The sequence below is a fragment of the Diorhabda carinulata genome, chromosome 2 (genome assembly GCF_026250575.1).
Source record: "Diorhabda carinulata isolate Delta chromosome 2, icDioCari1.1, whole genome shotgun sequence".
Taxonomy (NCBI): Eukaryota; Metazoa; Arthropoda; class Insecta; order Coleoptera; family Chrysomelidae; genus Diorhabda; species Diorhabda carinulata.
The window spans coordinates 16,177,187-16,196,218 of NC_079461.1; the positions used below are offsets into that span (position 1 = coordinate 16,177,187).

Below are 19,032 nucleotides of genomic sequence, written 5' to 3' on the forward strand. Positions count from 1 at the left end.
CAACTTGCTCTTTTTGTACAGGGTCCTTTACGACGAGCTTAATCGATATGTATATGAGAAAGTACTGCGACTATTTCAAGCGGAATGCTATGGTTTTTATTAAATTTTTGGAAACTACGCAATTTCAATATAACTTATATAAGGCATAGTATGCCGAAAGTCCACAATTTTTTAATTATTTCATATTTTCGAAATTTTTGGACACATGCAGACCTCCACTAAAAAACTTTTATTTCTAAGTTTAAGTGAGTCATGTCTGATATTTTTGGTATTTGAACACACAACACTTACAGCTTTCAAAATCTGTGAAATGCTTGACAGAAATTTATATAGGGTGTTATAGAAAAATATAGAAAATTTTTTCAAATGGCAAACCCCATTTTTCTCCTTAAATTCATATATCTCAAATTAACGGTTTTTATAGAAACTTGAAAAAACTGAAATCTTCATAATAACATATCAACAAACAAACAATATATATACGTAATATAAATGTGATAGGGTTATGGAACGAGCCTGCGATACTTTCCGTTTGCGATATCCGGATAGAACACGATCCACCCCTGATACACTTGAAATAATATGCCTTATATAAAGTTGAATTGAAATTTTACGTAGATTCTAAAAATTTCATAAAACCCATAGCATTCCGCTTAAAATAACGAAGTTTGGGTTTACTTCCGGTATAAACGGAACTTTCAGAAAATTGAAATTATTTTAGCTGAAACGAGCATTTCAGAAAACGCATTCATGCAAATTTTCAGATCACTAGTCGCAGTCCCATATACATATCGATTCAGCTCGTCGTGAAGGAACCTGTATACAGAGATGCACACGATTTCATGATCAATGCCGCTCCTTGATTTAAGGATAACATCATAATAGTTTCCAAAATGTGTACGTTTGACGGTATAAACTATTGACGAACGACAGAAGTTGAAGTTCACCGCACTCTAGCGCTAATGCCGAGAGTATTTTCAGTTTATCTTAAAAAAAACTCAGCTTATAAATCGCCTCAAAACCACAACGTTGGAAGGATTGAATAAATTTATTTCATGAAATTTCTTTTTCATATTATTCAAATACCATTAGGTATTATTAATTCTATTTTATGCTAGTTTCAGTTAATTTTACTAAGGTACATATTGTGAAAATTGATAAATGAATAAAATTATAACAACTTTTTTCCCACTCCAGAATCTTTATTTCGAAATTTCACGATTTCTCATTACTTTGTTACTTCGGACCTCACGATTTTAGCTTATAGCCATATGGCATCCTTGATTGAACAGTTTATTTGTTGTATCGTAAGAAGCGTGTAGTTAAGCATTTTTCTTTTCTGAGCGGCCTTTCAAAATCACTGGAAAAATATTGTCTTGTTGTTCAGCAGATGAAGTAAGACTGTGAAATACTCTTTTCGTACATCTTGTTTTCCAACCAGAATGAACTAAAAATCTACGTTTTTTGTTATCCTAATGTGAACTTCTTCATCTTTTTCTTCGACACACAGTCCAATAATTGCTACATCGCAATTACTAAGTTACAGTTTCATGCAAGACTGTCGCGATATTGCTCGGCGATAGTTGCGGCGAGTTTATCGAAGAATCAAACATAAATCTGAAGTTTCTAAATATGTGCTTAATCACCCCAATTCTGCACCTATCTGCTTCCAGGAGGCATAATCGGATCGGGGTCGAATCGGAAGAGTGCATGATATATTTGACCCTGCCTTTACTCGTAATGGATATTATCTCAAAACTTTTGGAGGAATGAAGCACTCTGCACAAAATCATAGAAAATTGTTTTCTAGCACGAAAGCTAACGAAAATTGACTTTTGATATAATTTTCACAAGTAAAAGCAATGTCAGTAAAAAGAATATAAAAACTATCAATAATAAATTGTACTCCATGTTGCCATTGAAACTTTTCAAGTCATTTAAAAAAAAGGTCTTTTTGGAGGATACTGTCATCTTAAAACTAATATAGCTATTACTTATTGTCCTATCAAGACAGATTGTATGTTACATAGAGCTACAAAATTAATGTACTTAAAAGTAATATATCAATACTTTATCGAAGATTTAACTAGTATAATACAAATGAACAATACAGCGATAATTAAAATATAACATAAGTTGTTAATATTTCTTTTAAACAGCTGTCGCACTTGTGAATAATTGATTAATACTAAGATACACATGCAATATATGGATTGGCTTCTCAAAACTTAGACGCCAGAAGGTTTTATACTGAACATTTTCCAAATAGAGCATATCCAAACAAACGAATGTTAATAATACACAAAAGCAGATATTTATTCATGTAAAAATCAGTTTTGGTTACTCACCATCAATTATACCAAAACCTGTTAGGAAAGCAGTTGTACCAATTAAAGATTCTCCGTTATTAGTGTGTAGTTTAATTAATTGGATATATCTTCCTAATTTTGCATTCGATTTCAGCTTCACCAATCCGATATCATAGCCTCCATCGGTTTCAAAATATTTTTTGTTTATATAAAAACTTCGTGCTGGAATTTTTTGAGCATTTTTACCATTCGTATAAACACTACCTAACGCCACCTGCACAGAATTACTGAAAGTAATAACTCCATATATTATTAAATCTGAGTAGCCTGGAAATATAGATAAAAAAAAACAGTAATTTCAAGTCCAAGGTAATATGCTTTTACACAGATTGTGTACTACTTTAATAGAAAATGTGACACATATTTTAGGAATTAAATGTTACTCAATTTGCCTTTGCTTGTGATTAACCATTATTTTTTATTACGTTTCAAAAATCTACGAGGAACTGAAGGAAACAAGAGGATGCTGGTAAAAAATTAACAAAACCTGCTTGAATAATAAATCTGAAATTTTCCTGAAATATTTTACCATGTACTCAGAAAATAGCCCCAGCTTCCCGTAAATTTTATTTTCAAAGGTAATCTTATATATTTAAACAGTTCTAGGGGAAAGTTTGAGAAAATAAAATTTTCTTTATTATCTACGATAAGTTTACTTTTTTCTCTCTGTTAACCAAACTGCCAGTATGATTTATATCATAAGACGTTGGAATCTGATGATAATTACGATGCTCGTGTCGAAGTCTAATCGGGTGTCTAATGTATTTAATGTTTTGTAGAAAACCTGATTCAACTCTCACTATAAGTAAACTATATGAATAAAAATAACCAAGAACTTAGGAAATGTTTAGAATCAGTCCTTAGAGACTCACGAAGTACTTCTTCTTCAAGGACCATACACTTTGCAGCGTGTAGGTGTTCTTTCGTCCAAAACTTCTAATCTATTATCTGAAGGCACCCTCTTATGCACGACAAAAAATTGTTATCTCTCATATTTCGTATTCAGGAATGTTGTTCACGCCCTGATCCTCTCCTTCCGTCGATCTTACCCGCCAGTATGAGCTTATGAGTTGAATATTTAGGTCCTCGCAGGATATATCCCAAATAAGATACTTTTCTTTGTTTAATTACCGTGTTCAATTCTCTCTTCACACCCGTTCTCCTCAGTACTTCTTCATTCGTCATGTGCTCGGTCCAAGGGATCCGTAGAAGTCTGCGCAACAGCTACATTTCCATTGCTTCTTTTCTGATTATGGATCTTATTTTCAGGAACCACGTCTCTACACCATACAAAAGAATTGGCCATATATAACATTTTATCACCCTCTGAGGCTTAGTGGGACTTCTTGGCGGATTAGAAACTTATTAAACTTTATAAGAGCTGTTATTGCAATTGCTATCCGAGTTTTAACTTCCTCGTCGCAATCCCAATACATCCAAAGTATTTAAATTTATTGACTCTCTCTATGTTATTTCCATTGACAAATAATTGACCTTCTCCGTGTTGTTGTCTGCTTATGACCATTAGTTTGGTTTTTTGCGCGTTTATTGTGAGTCCCTATTTGGTTCCAATTTCGTTGATAGAATTGACTAACTCTTGTAGGCCTTCTAAGTTGTTGGCTAATATCGCAGTATCGTCGGCATACCTAATATTAGTTATGAGAGTTCCATTCACGTTAATGCCTTTTTAATGGTTTTTTAATGCCAGCTGAAAAATTTTTTCTACGTATATGTTAAATAGTATGGGTGAGAGTATGCATCTCTGATGGATTCCCTTAAGTATCTGGAGGTGTTCCGTAGCTAGTTTGCAGTTTCGCTATTTGATTTGTACTTTTGTATGATCTTTATGTCTTTACTATGAAAATCAACATCCTTTAGGATGTCAAACAATAAGTCATGCCGAATGGAGTCAGACGCTTTTTGGTAGTCTATAAAGTAAACAAATACATATTTTTTTTTGATCATAGCATTTTTGGAATAGTAACTGTATACAGAATAGTGCTTCCTTGGTACCTAGTCCGTTTTTAAACCGAAATTGTGTTTCACCACTAACCTCTTCGCACTTTTTAAATATTCGTTTGTGTATAATCTTCAAAAAAGCCTTAAGTGCGTGGCTCTTCAAGCGTATCAGTCTGTAGTCTGACAAGTTTTAAAACTGGGTTTCTTCGGGATAGTCACAAGCTTATATTATTCATGGGCCCGTTGGACTCTCGTAACTATTTACGTCTATCCTTCTATTATCGTAAAATAGATACTGAATGTATTCCTTCCAGACATTGCACAGTTCCTCTGGCTCAGTAATCATTCTGTTATCTACCCTAATCGAGTAGATGGTGTGTTTTCTAGAAGTTCCTGTTCTTTTTCGATGCGGAGTGGAGAATAACATTTCCTTTATTCTCTTGGACTTCGCTCGTTATCATATACTGAAGGACAAGCTGCCATCCCACAGTTGCTTTTACACCATTCCTAAAAGCAGGGTTGCCACTTCAGCCGAATTCACTGTACCGAAGATTGTCTCTTCTACCTTCATCGCCTCAATACTGGGTCCTCAGCAGAACTCAGCCACCGACTTATAAATTCGAGCCCATCCCCACGAAGTGGACGCGCCTGCTGAGAATTGCCTAAGTGGATTCAGAGAAGATGTCTCTGATTTTCCTTAGACCGAGTTAAGGCTCGTGTATGAAACATGTAAGCGTTGAGCTTTCACGTTATACACTCGAAGGTGATTTGGAAAGCCTACAGAAAATTCAAAACAAGATAATACAAAGTTTTTCTTGGCTTCGATTTACAATCATTATGGAATGGAAATGGAAATTACGAGGAAGAGCTCAAAAAAGTAGCGTAAAAGCTTTTTAACTAGATCGGAACGTTCTTCTGGTGATACTAAGTCTACCTAAAGGATAGAATGTAAGACGAGAAACATCTAAAAGAAAGGAAATAACTCCGGACCAAAGATTCTTTGGAAATATAATATTGTGAAATCAAAGAAATATTTGCACCTTAACAAGATTATGGTCCACCTTCTCACTGACTTTTTTACTGCCGCATTAGGGAGTACGTAATGAAACTAGGTCTAGCAGAAACTGATAATTATAGATCAGTCAGCACTTCAGATAGAAGATTTTTGGGATGTTACCTTTCTCTATCTAAGTCAGCCCAAAGAAAAGAGTAAATGGGAACTCTAAAACTAAAAGGTGGGCTACAAATGGTTTTGGATAAAATAAGGTCTAATGAGGGAGTACAACTCTAACGTAGAACATTTTTTTTTATAAAAACTACAAGGGATGTTGTGATTCCAATTTTATTTCCTTCTTTCCAATTTTATTTGTAACACATTGACTCAAATTACATGAAATGGTTTGCGATATCTATAAAATATCTATTTTCGTTTAAAAAACCTCATTTTTGTGAATTCTTATATCTCACCGAAATCTATTGATACAGTTTAGCGTATTATCATCTATTGAAATTGACACTGGTAGATTGGTTGAAGCAGCTTAACACTATTGGAAACAAATGATAATATTGAATATAGAAGCTTTTCTACTGAATAACTCTCTTACGTACATAGGTAATGGCTGACCATCATTTTCCAAACAATGAGCAGCAGTTAGAATCCATTCGACATGTATTAAGCTTCCTCCGCAAAAAGTGGTGGTTGTTTTATTTCTACGAAGCATTAAACTTGCTTGGAATGGAAATTCTCCTAATCTAGGTTCACTAGGTTTATAAAATCCCTGCAACGTGGAGAACAATATCAATTTACTAACGTTAGGGGAATGGTGAGATTATGATTTTTGTATCAGTTCATCAAAGTAATTGAATTTTTTTGCAGAGGCTCACATCACGGTGCAGGGCACTCCTGTAAGCTCAAGAAATGAAAAAGAATTAACAGGGCTTATTCAATCTAAGTCCTGTGAATAATAGTGCAGTGTTCATCAGAAGTTGTGAAACAGTTGAAAGTGAGTGTAAGGTATGTTATTTAAAGACCTTCTAATTTCTATGTTTCTTGTTATACTGGAATCTGTACATTTTATTGACGTATTAACTACTTTTTGGTCCTAAAATTAATAAGTAAAAAAGCCAAAATACAAATTGATAAACAACTAAATTTTCTATTTTTATTTGGTCTTCTCTTTTTGTTGTTGTAAGTAATTATATTTTGATAAACTTGATATTAAGATTCCACGTTCATCTTGTGGCTATTAACTATTTGGGTTATTTAAATGTTGATGCAAGATTTAGATAATAGTCCATATTTTATTTTTTCTCCTACACACAAGGGTTTAACTTAACTCTTACTAGAATAGCCAACGACCGACATGATCATCGACTCTATGATTGAGCTCCGGGTTCACTCGTCTCAATTCTTAGAATAAGTATATCAATACATGACTTAAGAAATAAACACATTGAAAGACAACAGTACGTGTGGGGCGGGCTGCATGGGGTGAAGCTTATCCATGAAAGGCTACCTTGATGCAGCGCAGAACCAGCAGAATCAATTAAATTACGGGACTAATACAAGAAATTATAAACACTTTATCACTGTGCGTGTGAAAGAAAATGGCTTGAACGCAAGTCCATCAGCCACAGAATGTTTCAATGATACTACTTAGATATTAATTTCCTTGATAAAATTTACTAATAGGTCCAAAGTTTGTCGGTTACATATGCTTAAAAGGTGTGTGAGGTTTAGAGGTAAAGACTAGTTTTGTTTAACAAGTAACTGAAACAAATTGTTTGTTTTATGAATGTGATTGCTGCATCCGAAAAAAATGTGATTGAGTTCAGATTGAGGATCGTGAGGCAGTAACCCAGTGTTTCTGCCAGGACACATACATTTTATTTTTTTATTGATTTGGTCGCATCTCTTCCTGTTTATACGTTACAAAAAACTCCATTTAGTACTGAATATTTTGCTAATCGATCAGCTGTTTCATTACCATATATTCCAACATGTCCTTTAACCCAAATGAATGCCATACTCAAATTTAATAATATAGTTTTGATGTCACATAGAACATCTCATTCTCGAGATGGGTTTCTTTTATGGCACATAGTGTTGATCTAGAGTCAGATAAAATCACATCCCCATCTTTTTTATTTGACGTCAACCAGGAAAGACCCTGTAAGGTAGCATATAGCTCCGCAGTATATATGCTAGAGATATCGGATAATTTGATTCGTATAAATTGCTTTGTATTCTGAATGTATCCTGCACATCCAACTCCAATACTCGTCTTAAATCCATCATCAGTATATATTTTGGTCTTGTCAGCAAACTGTGCTGGTTTGGTTTTCAACAGGATTAAGTTAATGCGAGTAAATTCCGTATATTTAGAGATTATGAATTTGTGGACTGTAAATATAGCCTTGATAAGGAATATTATATATCGATAAAGTTTTGTTGGTTTTGTATATATTATTGAATTCATTGGTTTGAATAAAGGCTTCTGCAAGTGGAGGTGTGTTTTTAATCCTCCAATATCGATTTGTGAGGTTTTCTATGGATATGCTAGATAAATTGCTGCCCTGAGGGTTTAAAGTTTAATTAAATATTTCTGAAACAATGATTGCCACCTTATAAATAAAGGAGGTTCGTTACATTCTGCCAATAATACATTCACTGGTGTTGATTTCATTGTACCGAGACAAATTCTAATGCATTTATATTACATACAATCTATTTGATGTGAATTTGTAGTACTACCCGATCCATATAAACAACATCCATAGTCTACAACCGATCTAACATAAGTCCTGTAAAACATAAAATAGCAATAGAAGGACACATTTTAAGAGACTATACTCTTTTTCACATTTATTTATTAAATAACTTATATGTTTGGACCATAGTAATTTACTATCTAGTATGATACTCAAGTATTTATACTCGTTTAGTACCGACAATGTTTTCCGATGTGCGAAATTTATGACTGGTGAAAGACGACATAATTGAGCATTTTTTAGTTCAGAGGGTCATACCAGTTTCTTCAGTCCACTTTACTCAAGATTACATCATATTTTCCAAGATCTTAAGACAATCGGCGAATGTATCCTGAATGGAGTATATACAGATGTCATCTGCATTCTGTATGCATATTATTGTTTTCGAAAAACATGTATGTAAATCGGCATAATATATATTAAATACAAGAAGACTCAATACAGATCTCTGAGGCAATCCGCGTTCAACAATTCTGGGACCGTGTTAAACAATTTTATGATCCTTTGTGTACGCGAATAATATAGTTGTGTTATACTCTGAGCAGTCCTTTCACTAAAACCAACTTCTACTATTTTGTTTTTAAGTAAATTAATATCCACGCAATTATAAGCACCTTTAATATCTAGAAATAAGCAAACAAGATATTTGTTTTTAAGAAATGTGATTTGTATATCATTTACTAGGTAAGTTATTGCATCCAATGTGCCATAACCGCTCCTAAATTCATACGGTGTGCAGGGTAAAATAGTATTTTGTTCCAAGAGCCATTCCAGCCTTGTTTTCTCGCTACCTAAACAAAGGCTAAAGACTCTTCTGGAAACATTCAACCTTAACCAAATTATATGTGAGCCGATCACAGTAGATATAGTGATGATCACTTCTACTCTAATTCACTTTGTTATTGTAAATAACGACTGCTTTGCGAGGAATCTGAGTCTGTTTTTATTTCCGGGACAATATCATAACTTATGTGTAAAATTTGATCTCAAAATTATGAAAACTGTTCTTAGGAAAACTCACTATCGTGAGTTTCATCTAAACATGAAAACCTTTAGAATAGATGCTGAAAAGCTAAACTGGGACCATATTTATTAAGAGTATGGACAAGTAGGTCGATGTTTTTATCAACAAACATACTCCGTTAAAAACAAACATAATTGTAGAAAAACCTTTTACATGGTGGATAACATTTAATATTTCATTAAATTAAGTGATGAGGCTCATAAAAAATACAAATAAAACGCATAAAACAAAAAAATCATACTAATTCAGAATACTACTCGGAGTTAAGAAACTTCACAAACATGCAACAAATATTTCATTGAAAAAAGTAAAGAATTTCGGGATATCGTTAAAAAACTTAAGCTAACAAACAACAATAGTTTCGAATTACCTAAACAACGCAAATTTACTTAACAACTATTTTTCATTCGTTTTGCAACCACTAATTCCAACGAAAAAATTGAGTTTTATCCGAGCCGACACACAATAGAAAGTTAGAAGTGAATTAAATTTAAATTTAATCGATGGAAAAAGTTGCTTACCTATCCTTTGCATGAAATATTATTAACAGTTTTATTTTGGAAAGTGTTTTTTGTCATGTTTGGAAAAAGCTATTCTCATCCCTTCCTCGCTTGGTGCTCTCGTATTTTTATTGTACAGTTAAAATAATTGTCATCTTCGGGCTTTGCAGCATAAGAACAAATCTTGCTATTATGTAAAGGGTTTTTTAATCGAAGCAAACTCCTGTAATCTTTTCTATTTTTGTTTAAACTCAAGTAGAAAACTTAGAATTTCGGTAAAATAGATATTATTTGTTAATCATTTTTTCATCATAGTTAGGTGAAGTTATTTCATTTATTCATTCATAATTGGATTTTATTGTAGATGTATACAGTGCTTTTCAGATAAAAGTATCCACCTTTAATAACTTTTGTAATACTGGTATTTAGAAAAAATCCAAAAACACGTCAATTTATGATGGAAGGGGAAAGCATTATGGCTTATTTAAACTAACTGGAAAAGCCACCCCCTCACCCCTAGCAGCATCCCCTTTATTTTTTTAAATTACTTTTCATATTTTTTATGTAAAATTTGGATACTCCTCTTTGAGCTGATTTCAAAAATGTATAATACTTGTAGGTTAAAGTGGTTAGTTAGTTTATAAACAATTTTTCTTTTAAAAGCACAAATTTTACTTATTATTTACTTTCACCTTATTTGCCTGTACTAAAAGGGGTTGTACAACAGTTCAAACTCTTTAATCTTTTTAACTGTGCTATTTATTATGAAGTTACAATAAGTGTTCAAAATGAGTACCAATCACTTCCATACAATGGTATAATCTATTTTGAAATGCCTCTCTGACATTGCTTAATACGGCTGGATTTAATTGTCGACATTCATTTTCTATCCTCTCTCATAAATCATCCAGAGATTCTGGTTGGGTAGCATAAACTTTTGTTTTTAAATACCCCCATAAAAAGAAGTCTAGGGGTGTTAAATCCGGTGACCTAGGTGGCCACTCCATCATCTGCCCCCTTCTACCTATCCAACGAGCGGGGAATGTTTCGTTTAAAAATTGTCGGACAGGCATAGCATAGTGTGGGGGAGCTCCGTCTTGTTGAAATACCAGTAAATCTTCGGAAAGGTTATCATCATTTTCTATTATTGTTGTAATACGTGGGTCAACCCCTTCCCTGAGTAACTCAAGATATGATTCACCACCATTTAAATTTCCGTTGATAAAGAAAGGTCCGACAATGTGGTCACCTAGGATACCACACCAAACGTTTAACTTTTGGGGATGTTGTGTATGGAATTCACGCATAATATGTGGATCACTTTCAGCCCAATATCTACAATTATGCCTACTTACTAAGCCATTTAATGACCATGAGCATTCATCAGAAAAGCAAATATTGTTTAACAATTGTGGATTGTTATTGATAATTTGCGTCATTGATTCGCAAAACTCTAGACGACGATCAAAATCATCTTCATTCAACTCGTGCACCAACTTAACTTTGTATGGGTGGTACTTGAATTTATGTAGAACTCGGAAAACTGTAGATGATGAAACACCGATCGCTCTACTTATTGTTGACAACGATTGGGGTTGTTGAGCCTCTAAGCTGACTTGCCCTAAAACTGCCACTTGGATTGCTTCGTTATTTACGAGTCCCTCTCGCTTATGCACTTTATTGCAAACAGACCCTGTTGTGGTAAATTTCTCCATCAGTTGAATTACATACTTATGAGTTGCATGTCTTCCGTCATGTAATTCGTTAAATATTCTAGCAGCAGCTCTTGCACAATTATTATTTTGGTAGTATAAACCTACAATTTCAATTCTTTCTTGCAAAGAGTAAACCATTTCAGAGAAACAAAATAAATAATGTATCAAATTACACTATCAATAGTGACTACAAATTCTAGTTGACAATGTCAAACTTTAATAAAAAGTAGAGTTTTTTGTTGTTTGGATTTTTTACGTAGAATAAATAGCACAGTTAAAAAGATTAAAGAGTTTGAACTGTTGTACAACCCCTTTTAGTACAGGCAAATAAGGTGAAAGTAAATAATAAGTAAAATTTGTGCTCTTAAAAGAAAAATTGTTTATCTCATAAACTAACCACTTTAACCTACAAGTATTATACATTTTTGAAATCAGCTCAAAGAGGAGTATCCAAATTTTACATAAAAAATATGAAAAGTAATTTAAAAAAATAAAGGGGATGCTGCTAGGGGTGAGGGGGTGGCTTTTCCAGTAAGTTTAAATAAGCCATAATGCTTGCCCCTTCCAAAATAAATTGACGTGTTTTTGGATTTTTTCTAAATACCAGTATTACAAAAGTTATTAAAGGTGGATACTTTTATCTGAAAAGCACTGTATATTAATTCGGTCTTTGTGGTGTTCCATTCTCTTTTCTATTTCAATTAGAACTACTCTTTTCATACATTCTATTACTTTTGCATGTTACGTTTCTTAAATCTTTCAAAATTTAATTTTTTCTTTTTCTTTCGTTCATCATCACATTGTTTCCCAATCAGATTTCAAGTTCAAGATAATTATATACTGCTCATACTCGAACAAAACCTTTCCAGATTCCAGATTCTATTTTTATTGGGGATGTAAAATTGTGCAAAAATGCCACATACCAGAAGTGTGAAAGGTGAAAAAATATTGGATATATAGAGAGAGCAGGAACAGAAACGGAAGTTACGCATATATACAAAAAAATATCCTGATCTGACACCGATATCGCAAATTACTCTAAGAAAAATAATTGAGGAGAAATGGACCTGTGAGAAAAACAAGTAGTCATATTAAAATGTACTGTTAGCTGTTGAGTACATCACAAAGACTTTCGGAAACTATGATCGGGTTAACCCGATCATGATTTGAATCTTCGGGAAGTAACCCGCACCCCGTCATAGTTGTTTGGGAACTGATCGAGATAATCGGGTCATAGTTATATGATATGATCCTTTCTAGCCTTGAAGACTGGTGGGTAAATGGGATCAGTTGATGTGTTGTTTTATTTGTCTACGGTTTTCTGAATTTTTGAAGTGATTTATTGGCCTTAAATGGCTGTCTAGAATTAATTCTGATGTTTGTAGTTTCTATATTTCTCTTCATTTCAAAATATCAAACTTTAGTACAAAATCCGTGTGAGTAGGTAAATCGTTGATAACTACCCAATAACAATTATTTAACATAGAATAGAATATATTATACAGCTAAATAAATGTATTGGATGAATTAACGTACAAAAAAAGTGATAATAATCAAACATTCTTGTAGATCATGTTTTAAATTTGGAATTTCCAAAGAAAATTGAACGCAATGTGAACTGTGATGTAAATCTCGTTCTGGGTTAGGATCCGCAAACAGCTAATAGACAATCTATCTGAAACCAGGTTATATTTTGTGAGGAGACTTGCAGTACACATTATTTATTGTAAACAATCCTCAGCTGTTAACTATCAATTTCTTAATAATCTACTTACAATGAGGAAGTCGCAAATGACTGCATATCCTACATTATATTGATATGGTAACTGAAAAAGGTAGATATACCGTAAAATACTTAACTAATGAAGTGAGGTAACGTCTACCGATAAGCTGTCGTAGATTTTTTTAGAACATACTAGTTACTCGAGTTTCATATAAATTATCAACAGTCGTTTTAATGTAAAAAATATATTACTAAAATAAATCTTTGCTTCATATCCACCTATTTGTTTTTGCATGAGGGATTGTTGTGGCATAGCATTGAATTTTATATTTGACGCAGTTAGGTTAGGTTAGTTATATTAACTATTGACTATATGGGTATAAAACATATATAAAATCGTTGTCATTGAACATTTATTCATATAATGAGTGTTGTACTACTTTATTACCAAAGGATTATTAATAAGCAGCATTATATTACGTGAGCTGACGTCTTCTAAATCTAAAATAATTTCATTCTGTCTCTGGCTATATAAGAACATCCACAACGCGTTCTGGCAAACGCAAGGCGCACAGAACGCGTTGTGGATGTTTTAAACGGCCACTGGCCGTTTTCGGTCTTTGAGCGTAACATAAATACATAGTTCCGAATAAGATTATTAATGTTCAAACACATTCTTATGAAATGTAGAAACACTTGAACGGTTTCAGCCCAAGGTCATTATGTATTATGATGAATGTACCATGGTACGCCCGAAAAATAGGGTATATCGAGACAACCAACTTAACTAAATTGGAATTTTTGAAACCGTTGGTGATATTTCTACTACACAATTACAGAAAATTTCATTAATAAAACTCAATTGAAAATGTCGATTCATAAAGTTTATTTATGAAATGGAGAAAAATTGACAGTTACATTTTTAGATACTTTAGTATTTGAGAATATGTAATAATAGACTAGAATTTGATGTATTCAGGAAAAACACCGCTATGTGCAGGTATATATCAACTAATTGCATCAAACCAAATTTTTCCAAAATCAAAATGGAAAATAGGAGAAACTTGCTCTAGTACCTTTCAATCCTTTTTATACAGAGGAATTAAAGGAAATTTTCAACAGATTGAGTAATCCCAAGGATGGAATACCAGATTTGGAAAAAAGTGGTATTCATGAAGCTGTGATGATTGTGACGAGAAGTATGTTAGGCAAACTAAGAGGTCCATTATTACCAAGAGCTTTGAGTCATAACCATGAAATAAATATAAATTATGTGAAATTGTTAAAACATGTAGATAACAATATTTTTTGGAAGCATTGAGATTGTTAAATGTAAGAATAGATTAAATAGGGACAAAGAGCATATTTCTTACAGCTTTAAACTCTTTAGGTTATTAGTTAATTAATAAATGTGAAATTCCCTGCCGAAATAGTCTTCCCGCTGGAATTGTTTTTTCCAGAAGGAAGTTCATTGGTGGAAAAATTCAACATAAATAGTTAGGTCAAGTTATTACGTTTTAATTTACCTTGAGTCTCTGAAGCCGATAACTCGGTTATCGAAACGCGTGTCAGACAGTGTAATTGTGAGTACTGGTATAGTGGTAAACAATGTGTTCGGTACCATTAACTTTTCCAAAAGCAACCAAAAATGAACAACATTCGATTATTCATGTAAAGAAACTACTGAGAAGCGGATTCAAAACTGAAATACTATTGAATGCTCGTTTTTATTGACTATAGTTGAAAAAATCCCTATATTGTTTCTCTTTTTATATAGCAGATGTGTAAACTCCACGAGTGGACATGGGATGATGGGTATAGTATTTCGTATTCTTCAAATACAATATTTCATGTTCTTCAATGTACCAACAAATGAATCCACTCATTTGGAGTTTACTTCGGTTTGCTTATTGTCATTTTTTATTAAAATCTATCTATGTTTCTTCACTTCGTCATTACAGAGTATTGTATTTAAAGAAACAAATAACTCAAGAAGATAAGAGTTAAGATCGTTTGGCACGAAATAAGACAACCTGCAAATAATGCATTCTATCACGTTATTGGATATACAAGACTATTGTAGAATCATTATGACTGCTAGTATCTTACACTAACTTCTAGCTCTTCTGATACTCACTTTTTACACAGTATCAAAAACTCAAATGAAAAACTTTCAAAAAAAAATACCATTAACAAAAACAAGAATAATGAAAAAATAAAATTTACTACAGAATGCGAAAATATTAGTTTCACAAAAGTTCGTGAATCAATCAGCTGAAGGTACTATACCTGTATAGTTGCAAATGCGAGATCTTGCAGGATGAATCTGTTGAGATTGTAACAAAAAATTTTTGTCTTGTTCTTTATCGAACAGCCTATATAATGAATATCTTTTAATTAGAATAATTTATAGCGTGAAATACTTATTGAGCTTAATAATATTATATTCAGAAACAGTTTTACTCACATTAACAATAGCTACTGATCTTTCGCCACTCACTAATTGCAACACACCTAAAACCGTCCATACTATCATTTCAAAATTTATAAATTCTTATTTTTATGAATGTATTCTGATCAACATCATTTTAATGTTTGGAAAATGCTGAGGTAAAAGGTTGATACCGTCATTAAAATATTCATGGTCAATTTAAAGTTAACATAATGAACAACATGAATACCCGAACAAGGTTAATAATCACTTTGGAAAATTGATACATATATGAAAACAGAGTGGACAATTTTTTTAAACCTTATATCATAATCCCTGCTATAAAAATTCATCCGTTTGCTTGAACATCAAATATACAACAGTGACCTAGTCAAATTCATTTCATTGATAGTCTCGTACTATTATTCACCCTTTCAAAATGAAGTAAAATATTTGTAACATCTGAGAAGAACATAGATTTTTTTTCAAGGGGGACAATATGAACAAATAATACGTGTGGTGTGGATTCTGATGTGCATTTAATTCTCTTTCTGATGAAAAATTATTGTCTCTGACTCTTCATTATATTTAATCACAAAATCAAAACTGAATTCAGATAACGATATGATGCACATATTTCTTACGAACATTTTCTTTTGAGGGAATTATTATCGTTGCAAATCAAACAAAAAACTGAACTCTCAACATCATATTTTTCAAACCCGAAAATGAGGTACAATGAAAACTTTTTTGATTTATGAATTCGTAGAACATGTGAACTGTGTTTTTCTTCATCATAAAACTCTCACTAGTAGTTTTCAAGTCAGTTTTCAGTGGATGTTTAGATATCTAGTTATTTGTTTCCCGATCCAAAGGGCGTTAACCTCTAGCTATTCTTGTCCTATGTCTGCGTTCCCTTTCTATTTCGCAACTTATTTTCTGAAAACGTTTGTCTCAGTTATTCGAAGAATGTTTTTCTTTTTTTTTGAATTAAATTTATGATAGAGATCTGCTTAAGGAAATTTTTAAGGTAAGTAATATTGTATTTTGGTCCTAAAATTTCACGTATTGTTCCGAGTGGTAGATTTGATGATGATCTTTCTGAGTTAAGAGACAGACATTCTGCGATTATGTGTTTTATAGTCAATTTGCAATTGCAGTTGCTACATTTTGGTTCAGGTTTCGCATCAAATAAGTAGCTATGCGACAGTCGCGTATGGCCTATACGCAGACGTGTTAGAAGAACTTCATCTCTGTGATTTTTCGGTAGTATTAACCATGGTTTTACTGAGTCTTTCACTTCATGAAGTTTATGATGGATGTTGACCAATTGTTCTCCCATTCATTAAACGCTTTACGCTTTAGAATTGTTTAATATCGGTAGTAGTTAAAAAGTTCACGCACTCCGCACTATCAATAGTTACAGCTTCCTTAGCGGTCAGGTCTGCCTTTTCGTTTCCTTTTATTCCAATGTGTGAGGGGATCCAACAGAATACTATTTTTTGTTGTTGTCTTGTATGTGTTGCAGTTGTTGCTGGATTTTGATTACTAATGGATTTATGGTGTGAATTTTTTGAAGACTTTGGATTGAGCTAAGGGAGTGTGTGAGTATGACATGATTAGGTTCGTTTGATGAAGCGGCGAAGTGGGTAGCTCGATATATTGCGATAGGGTTTGAGGAGCTTTTTTCATATATTTGGAGGTTGATGTAATAATTGCGATCCCCGTACTGTCTTGAGATATTGATGCGTCTGTTTAAATATGTACAAAGTTTTTGTACTCATTGAGTATGTTATTTAAGTGTCCTTCGATTAGCTTATGGTTGGTGAAGTGTTTGTCGAAAGAGGTGAGATGGGTAATGAATTTGGTGCTTTCTATTGTCCATGGTAGAGTTTGAGAATATTCGATAGGAAGGCATTCAGGAATAAAGAACTTTAATTCGCTTAGATATGATTGAATTCTAGCATATAAAGGTTTGGGGGTTCTGGATTTATTTGAAAAAAGATTTGGGAATTTCTTGGAGAAGCAGTTTTGGAGGGTCGGATTGGATTTTAGTTTGGCTGCAAATGTAAGGCTCAAATATATTCTTCTGTCTCCCAAGGATACTTCCTCTGATTCGCAGCACAGACTTTCCACTGGTGTTGTTTTGAATGCACCTGTTAAAAACGTGAGGCTGAGTTGTGAAAGCTGTCGAGTTTTTTCAGAAGCGATTTGTTTACTGTTGAATATACAATTGATCCATAATCTAGTTTTGATCGAATAAGTGTTCGGTACAATGTTAGTAATGTTTGTCGATCTGCACCCCATTCTTTGTTCGTTAGCGTTTTCAGTAAGTTCAGTCGTTTGTTGCAAGCTAGGAGAAGAATGTTCTTCGTTTGGTTGTTGTCAGGTCCTCTTTCTATATTCCATGTTAATATAGATCTAACACAGATATTATTCGACATTCGACCTTTTACTTATATTTGTATATATCAGTCCAGATGATGATGTAAAATTCCGTTTTGCACCTAACAAAATGAGATCTTCCATTTATTCCAAACATCCAGAAATATTTATAATTCAAATTCTATGTGGTTTTTGAAGCAGGATTAAAATAATCGAATTCCTTCAACCGAATTGCCGATATTAGAGAATGAAGAACTGTAAAGTTCACAATCAATATGCGACTATATTCTAATTTTCTCTTTTACATGTTACTGATTTTTCTTAAATAAGATCATTGAAAAAAATACGAAACACATGAGTTATTTTACTATCACGCCATAAGTAAACTTCTGTCACACTTATCAGAGAAATAAAGAATGAAATAAATGGGATACGTTTATCATTTTATAGGAGAGGATTTATGGTGCGTTAAGCATTTGAGAGAGTTTGTGGTCTTAGATATTTAAATGATTGTGAGTTTTTAGCTTCTATTATCTATGAAAAAATTAGAAAAACGCGGTAATTCATCTGAAAATGTGCCATATTTAAATCTCATAATCACAAAAAAGATTAGCTACACTTATAGTCATAAATGCAGTCAAAAACACGATTTTTTGAGAGGTTAATATTTCATATAAAAACTTCAGTATATCAGTTGTAAATTGAAGTAACGATGCTGTTTTGCTAAACTATGTAAATCAGCAATTAGTGAGGTTCATTGGTGTACTTTCATTTAATGAAAATAAAAATAGTTAATTATTATAATTAATATGAAACTGAATAGTTGGTATATCTGCAAAGCTACGAGGGTTGTCTGAAAAGTTTCTGGCCTAACAAAGAAACAATACGTTTTTCTGCAAAGTCTTCACACTACTTTTAAATCATATTTGCCTGATAACGTCCTCATCTAATGACAATTTCTCTCTTGAAAGTAGAGTTTTAAAACAGGGAAGCCAAAAAAATGCTAGAGACCAGATTTGATCAATACGATGAGTGATAAACCACTTTGAAATGCAATTCGTGATATTTAGCGAAATGTGAGAAGCACATTCTCCTTCAAATGACGTCGCTTCCACGTTATCAAGTAATGATATTGTTTTGTCTATTTGATCTGGT

At 32.9% G+C, this 19,032-nt stretch overlaps 2 protein-coding genes across 4 annotated transcripts in view; both read right to left on the reverse strand.

Moving 5' to 3' along the window:
• LOC130890714 (elastase-1-like) overlaps positions 1-17,137 on the reverse strand; it is a 49,781-nt gene extending 32,644 nt beyond the window's left edge. For both annotated transcript variants that reach the window (XM_057794963.1, XM_057794964.1), the window contains exons 1-3: positions 15,529-17,137; positions 5,937-6,106; positions 2,349-2,596 (exon numbers count right to left, since the gene is read on the reverse strand). In XM_057794963.1, coding sequence (XP_057650946.1) covers positions 2,349-2,596; positions 5,937-6,106; positions 15,529-15,597 — 487 coding nt within the window. In that variant the 5' untranslated portion in view covers positions 15,598-17,137. The remainder of the gene's footprint in view (positions 1-2,348; positions 2,597-5,936; positions 6,107-15,528) is intronic.
• Positions 1-19,032, reverse strand: part of LOC130890709 (UNC93-like protein) — a 223,457-nt gene that overhangs the window by 62,821 nt on the left and 141,604 nt on the right. The window lies entirely within an intron of this gene.